At 41.6% G+C, this 7,517-nt stretch overlaps 1 protein-coding gene and 1 non-coding gene across 2 annotated transcripts; both read left to right on the forward strand.

Moving 5' to 3' along the window:
• On the forward strand, positions 1-6,462 carry kansl2 (KAT8 regulatory NSL complex subunit 2). Its single transcript, XM_076098617.1, has 9 exons — positions 1-117; positions 1,211-1,468; positions 1,590-1,762; positions 1,933-2,047; positions 2,448-2,611; positions 2,772-2,935; positions 3,323-3,419; positions 4,520-4,773; positions 6,152-6,462. The coding sequence occupies exons 2-9, from the start codon at positions 1,218-1,220 to the stop codon at positions 6,383-6,385; spliced, it is 1,452 nt and encodes a 483-aa protein (XP_075954732.1). The 5' UTR covers positions 1-117; positions 1,211-1,217; the 3' UTR covers positions 6,386-6,462.
• On the forward strand, positions 3,562-3,695 carry LOC142960846 (small nucleolar RNA SNORA2/SNORA34 family). The gene has a single exon (XR_012956440.1). It is a non-coding gene; the product is annotated as a small nucleolar RNA SNORA2/SNORA34 family (small nucleolar RNA).
• Positions 6,463-7,517: the final 1,055 nt, after the last annotated feature.

Consider the following 7,517-nt stretch of genomic DNA (forward strand, 5'->3'; position numbering starts at 1 on the left):
GAGTGGGTGGGCTCATATTGAGCTTGCAGTGGCTGTGGCAGTTATTGGGGATTGCTGGGAAACCTATGTGGTGTGCCTCGGAAGCAAGTTGAACCTGGTCGGACCTTTGTGACAAAGGTAAGCAGTTATAAACAATAAATGCAGATATATTCATTTTCTGGCACCGACGCATGGGACATCCGATATCGAGACGGATGGCCGTCTGTCGCCATTGTTCAGCAAAACTCCTTTCCTAGCTGCAAATTGTGGAAAGTAGCGCTTGGCTAATGTTAGCAACTGCTAAACAAAGATGGCCGCGCCATAACTGAAAGCCTGACGCAGTAACTGTTACGTTTTACGTTGGTACGGGTTCAATTGTTTTGATGTTCATGACTAATTCATGTTAATCATTTATATTAACTTACAAAGTTATGGTGACTAACGTGAGTCTTCTTAGACGTTATTTTAAATAAAGAATAACTTAAATTGGAATTTAAATTCGATAAACTTTGGTTGTTTTTCAGTGAATATTGATACAACGATAACGTGTCGGTTCTGTTTGCTTTACTCTGACCTCTGGACCCAATTTATGACGAAAGGTTTAACTTTAAATAATTTATATGCAATATATTATTAGGTAATACATTATTTGCAATCTGTGGTTGGTGTACGTCTACTGTTAGTATTAACTCTATATGACTCCAAAATGTGTTTTGTTTGACTAATGGTAGAAAATCTATTTTGGTTGGCTACATTTTTCAGTTTAACACCATAATACCATAAAGGCCAAAGATTAGGGAAATAAATGGGTTATTTGTCTGAAAATAACAAAAGATGTCCGAAGTGTTGAATATGGAAAAAATTAAATATCACAATTTTTTTTTACCAACATTTTTAAATACAGTCTGGTAAGTTAACTTTACTGTAATGCAGCCTTTTAAAACCAGGAAAAGACAACACCTGCGTCATATTACAATATCCAAAATCTATGACAATATCTAGTCTCACGTCAAAATATCAATATAATATTGATTTATATCAGTACAATGATATTTTGCCCAGCACTACAGGGGATATTTTCAGTATTTTGTTTTGTCTGACTGACATTACAAAGATTTTCAGTTTACTGTCTTACAGGACGGAGGAAACAAAATGGCAAGATCCTACATTTGAGAAGCCAGAATAAGAGTGTTTGCTATTTTTTTTCAATTAACTAATAATATTTTGGCAGGCTTGCAATGAACAGGATACGAATCCATGTTTTGCCTTCGAGTCGAAACCGAGTGACCCAGACGGCTCGTTCCCAGGAGCCCCAGGTATGCTCCTTTACCCAGCGGCCGTGCTCTCAGCCCCGCCTAGATGGCCTGGAGTTCTGCGTCAAACACATTTTGGAGGACAAGAACGCCCCGTACAAGCAGTGCAGCTATGTCTCCGCCAAGAACGGCAAGCGCTGCCCCAATGCTGCACCAAAAGTCGAGAGGAAAGATGGGTAAGAAAGTAAAAAATTAGATTTGAAACAAGTTACACCTCAGCTTTATTATGAACTGTAAGTCTCCGTATGGAAGACACTCTCTGACATTTCTTCTCCATTGACTCTTTGTGTTGTTTAGAGTGACGTTCTGTGCAGAGCATGCTCGCAGGAATGCCATGGCCCTCCGAGCTCAGATGAGAAAGGCGTCTTCCGGTCCGTCCCCAGAGTCGCTGTTGTCTCAGCTTAGTGGATACAACCGTGCAGAGACTAACAGCACTGACGGAGGTCGCTCTGAAGCGAGCCGTATTCTAGGTACACGGTCTTGTTTAGACTTTGTCAATTGTTGACACAAGTTAATCTCATGTGCATTGATATTTCCTCTGTATTATGTTAGTGGTGAATTGATGTGGTTAGTTCTTTTGCAGTTTATGTTAACATGTGTAAATATGATTTTAATGTTTAACTTCACCTTCTCTGGACAGATGAGGACAGTCTGAGTGAGGAGGAGCAGGGTCCGTTGGTTCTAGACCAGACGTGGAGAGGAGACCCCGACAGTGAGGCAGACAGTGTTGACAGTGATCACGAGGATCCTCTGAAGTAAGCTAAATTAAGTTTTTAATCTAAACTCGCAATTTGATTGGATTTAGATTGTAGTGTAAAACTTAATTTTTGGATGTTTGCGCAGACGTCCAAAACAAAAAGTATTGATTATACGGTAACACATTTTTCTTTCTCTGAGGTTTAATTAGCAGTGACTTTCTAAAATCACAATTCTCTTGGAAGGCACACCTATTGTATCATTTCCTGTTTGTATAAAACTGCAAAGTACGTTTTCTTGTATACTAATTGCAAATACAGTATAATTGTGTAAAATGTCTTGATTTAGCCTTAATCCAAGAGTCGGACTGGTTGGAGGTTGTTGAAAGAGTTGAATACAGGGTGATTTTACCCTTCTCGGTGGAATACATTTGTTTATTTTGTCCTTTGTACATTGCAGACATGCAGGGGTGTACACAGCAGAGGAAGTGGCACTCATCACTCGAGAGAAACTCATCCGGCTCCAGTCCCTCTACATCGACCAGTTCAAACGCCTGCAGCACCTGCTAAAAGAGAAAAAGCGCAGATACCTGCACAACCGCAAAGTGGAGCATGAAACTCTAGGTAAATATACGAGTAATGGATTACTAACTACATTTTTTTTTTTTTTGCTTTGTTTACATACCTGTTCAACGGTTCTTTGTAGAAAATCCCCCACACACCCTTTCATGTTTACAAACTCATAGCCCTGAGCGTCATCTGTACTTGTTTATCTTGCTGTCAGGAAGCAGTCTGCTGACGGGGCCTGAAGGTCTGTCGATGAAGGAGAGGGAGAACCTGAAGAAGCTCAAAGCGCTGCGCCGATACCGTCGTCGGTACGGCGTGGAAGCCCTGCTGCACCGGCAGCTCAGGGAGAGGAGGCAGGCTGTGACAGAAGGAGCTTCTCAGGTATGACATTGCAGTAGTAGTGAAACTAGGAAGCCTTCAAACTAATGTTTAAGGGTCACTTCACCAACCGGTATCTAGCCTTGAAAATAGTTCCAAGTTTGTTTGTACAGGTTTCAAGATATCCATGTCTAAAATTTCTGCGGCCATCCTAGTGTACGTGTGTGCTATATATATAGCCCTATACTCATTTAGCAAATGATATCTTTGTAATTTGGTGCACTGGCCCTTACTGAAGAGAACTGAGCCCATCAAAAACATCTAGAATGTTCAGCATAAAGGGCTGTTCCTAACATTCAGGAATTATGTTTTTTAAAGGGTGATTATAGTTATAAAGGAAATTCTAGATTGTGTTTTGACTTTATTTGACTCTTCTTTACGCCATTGTAGCCACACTCAAGAACCTTGCACGAGAAGTGCATCTCCTTTGAGGAGGGAACCCGATGTACCATCCCCTGCCTGCCCATGACCCGTCACTGCATCTCACGTATCCTCAATGATGTTTTCATTATGTGTCTGGAACATAGTGTGATCGGTTTACATATACAACAACCTGCACCCTGTTTCAGAAAGCGGGTTTAATATACCATGAACTCTGAGTTGACTAACCCTGAGGTGGAAAACCCACCATGGCCTCGATCAAGACCAGCAGCTTGCAGTAGCTGCTGGTTTCAAAGGGTGCCTACATAAACTCCTTCCTGTGGTCTGTTGATTTTTCCCAGAGTTATAAAGGGACTAATCTGTTCAGTTGGAAGGAACAAAATCCCTTCTCCACCTGCCTTCCTTTTTACCCCGAATCATTGGCGGTAGTCTCATATTTTCAACAAGATTTACATTCTAGATTTTTCTCTTCTAACAACAAGAAAATAGTTTATATTGCAAGTACTTAACTTTGTGTGCTTCTATTTGTCATTTTAGTTGGGGGAAAAAAGTTGTACAAAGCCACTCGGGCACGACAGTCAAGCCTTTTGCAATAGAGCTGGAGTGATGCGTTGCATAATTGACGTCATAGATGACAAAAATACATTGGTTGAAAGAGGTGGCTGCATCCGGTCAGAGAATGCATTCCCCTGGAGAACAAGCTGTAACCCCAAAAAGAATATTTCCATGACCCTCTAAAGTCTGCAAATTGGGAAAGGCTTATCAGAGCAGTACAACTGCTACGCACAAAGCGAAAGCATCCTGGAGAGCTCTGTGTCCCGTACCTTTCTGTAATATTTATAATAAAAATATTTCTTTGGGGTAAAATAATTCTTAAACTAATACACTATTAAACAAAAACTTTGTAATAATCACTAAATCAGTCATTTAAATCAATTGACTAATCGGGAAAATAATCGTCAGAATAATCGATTCCGAAATAATTGTTAGTGGCGCCGTATAGAAGATTGTACTCATTGGAATGATTTTAGTACTTGCAGTAATACTTATTATACTAACTCGTGAGGTTAAAATGTCCCATTAATCAAAACCACAGGCCAGAATTTAGTTTAATTTTTTTTTATTTTTTAATGGGAGCAGTTCTCTTTTTTTGAATGCGTGTGTTTGGATATCGTGCGTCATTGTCCTTGACACCCAGACACTTAGACATCTTCCAGGACGGCAATCAGGTGCTTTTCAAAATGTGCCCGGGCCTGAAAGACGTCCCATGTGAAAGCCCCGTGCACATGGGGCAGTCCGATGATCCTCGCTGCCCGCTTCACCTCACCCTGCCTCCCCCCATGTACCAGCCCGAGCAGGAGCTTCCCCCACAGGAGCAGATCACCACTGCAACCAGAGACATGTATCTGAGTGCGGCCGAGCTTCAGCCCACAGAGAGCCTCCCCCTAGAGTTCAGTGATGTACGTAGACATGACATACCAGTGTCCTCTAATCTGTATGCGTTGTATTAAAAATGTGAGTGCCACACTTATTGTTAGGTAAGATTGCTGGTGTGTTCGGGTGCTTTCACAACTACTGTAACGTCTGCTGGTGCGTTTTCCTGCGTAGTCTGTACTGCTCAGTGATCAGAGCCCTGTTTTTGTCAAATCTCAAGAAGGCAATACTTAGTTGCTTGCCTGGCTCAGACCTCGATACACTACAGGAGCTGTTTAGCGCAAACTTTCATGGTACACTATGAAGTTGAATCAGAACCACGTTCCCACAACAAAAGAACTGAGACGTTTGTTTGTGACGGGATTGAGGCGACTTCTAAAAGTGAACAAAGGGGGCAAAAACGAACCAGCGGCTGATTACGTAGCTTTGAAAACACCCTGAAGCCGAAGATGCACCAAGCGGTGGTTAAAGTGTGGCCTGCGGCGAGCCGCAGTGCGATGTCTATGGAAAGCTGTGGCTGCTGCTCCAAACTCGGCGAGCTAAAACAGTTTGATTCTGCAGTGCAGTGCAGCCAAACTGAAAGTTCTGGATAGTTTGACTTTTGTTGGCAAATTGCAGCCAGAAAATACCCATAAACCAATGAGTAAACAGACTCCTGTGACATGTCGAGCTGTGTTACAAAGGTTTCTTTCCTGCCTGAAGCGCATGAACACGCCTCCCGGCAGCAGAAACATTGCGGCAAGCCGCACTACGCTTGGTGTTTCCGGCGTAACTGAACAACCCGACCTGGTCCGCTGTGTGATAGTGGAATTGGGTTGTTTTTTGCGAGAATTCAAAATGATTGTAAATTGTTGATATATAGATTGATGGATGGACTTAAGCTCTTGCTTTGTTTGTATAAAGTCGGTGTGAACAAGACCAGATCCATAAAAACGCAAAAATGTATCAGGGAAAAGGTTGCTACACCCTTGAACTACTACTACCGGCACCTTTTTAGAAGAAGCAAATGACTTGTTTCTAAGTGTAGTGACTGTTTACAACCCGTAACAAGCCACTGACGGGCTGTTACGGTCAGATTTAGTTGTGATGTCCTGATGATCAAAAGTTTAGATTTATTCCACAAATCTGCAGCTCACAATTTGCTGTTTTATTATTGTACAACATTTTATAAAAAAGTATGAACACAGAATTGGGCATAAAATAATGCTGGATCACAAGCTCAAAAACTGCATGCTTACAAAGCAGCAACACCTGAAGCTGATTGCATTGATCTAATTATCCCAAACAGAGGACGCTCCGCCTGGTGGTCGGAGGTGTAAACATAAATAAAAACGTCTATACATACAACTTCAAATGGCTCCTACAAGTGTTATGTTAAGCTTTAGATTTCATCCTATTGTACAGGACCTGGATGTGGAAGGGGACGGTATGCAGGGTCCTCCGTCCCCCCTCCAGTTTGACACGGCCCTGGCCCTGGAGGACCAGACCATCAGAGCCATCGCCGAGGGCCCGATGGACATCCTGACTGGAGAAGACCCAGACCAGGTGGACATGGACGCCTCGGGACAGGAGCTCTCAGAAAGAGACATGGATGCCATCATGCATGATCAGGTTAACTCTCAGTCGGGGCCATCTTGAGTCTTTCTTTGGAAGGCTTGTGTCCATACACTGTTCATTGTATGTAATGTATGGCTCTAATAAAATATTGGTCACAATCTTTGTCAGGACTTTCATACTAAAAAGATGTACACGCATGTTAGCTTCAGATAAACTTTGGAATATAGTTTTTAAACAATCAGCACCTTGTCTTCTGTCCCTCATCTTGTACATTGGGAGCATGTTAGGAAGGGATCTCCTCATCGGTCAACTCAAACTATTTGTTAATGAAATTTCTCTGCTTACGTCACTGTTTGTAAAATGTAGGAAAACGATCAACCAGCGTTGGCTGTAGTGCATCAAAAAACCTTGAAAAAGAGAGTGAAGCCAGTCATGTCCCGGTAAAAGAGGGGAATATGGATTGAGATGGTTTGATGTGATTATCTTTATCTTGTTTGCTCAGAGGTTCAAGGCGCTGACTATGAACTGAATATCCCTGGTTCAAGTCTGTCTGATGACCTTTTGTTGCATGACATCTCTCCAATCATTTTCTGTCATCTCTCTACTGTTGACTAAAAGTAAATCCTCCACATTCTTTTGTTACATTTATTTACAGGTTTAATTTTCTTCATCCACAAAAACATGAAAATGACGGTGTTCCCATCTTTATCAACCAACGCTGATTGACCAAAACATAACATATTAATACATTATATTACACATTAAATAAAACCCCTGGAAAAAAAATATATCCTAATGGAACATTAAACTGTAAAACAGAACCTCTCACACTGCAAAATAACAGTAGACTAAGATTTAAATCCTATTAAGAAATTTCTGGTTGTGCTCTTTATCCCCTGGTCTTACTGGGAATTAAAGCGTCGGTTTACACTTTAACCTCAATTCCCCGTCGTCTGAACCAGCTGTCTAACATCTGGCTGACTGAAATCTAAACAGAAATCTTTATTTGTATTCATAGAATCCGACTAAACGTCTAAATACTGAACAGAGTATGTGGTCCTGTCTATCGTTGCAGCACGTTGATTGGTTTGTAGCCTTTGGTTGTAGCAGCCGTCACATTGTGGGAGTTTGGACAAATTTCCATCATTGTCAGAATTTTGAGGCAGCCTGTCTTGAGCCTGGTTTCCATCCAAATGCACTGCACATTTTAACT

Source organism: Anarhichas minor, unplaced genomic scaffold (genome assembly GCF_050575085.1).
Source record: "Anarhichas minor isolate MPS153535 unplaced genomic scaffold, ASM5057508v1 ptg000003l, whole genome shotgun sequence".
Lineage (NCBI taxonomy): Eukaryota > Metazoa > Chordata > Actinopteri > Perciformes > Anarhichadidae > Anarhichas > Anarhichas minor.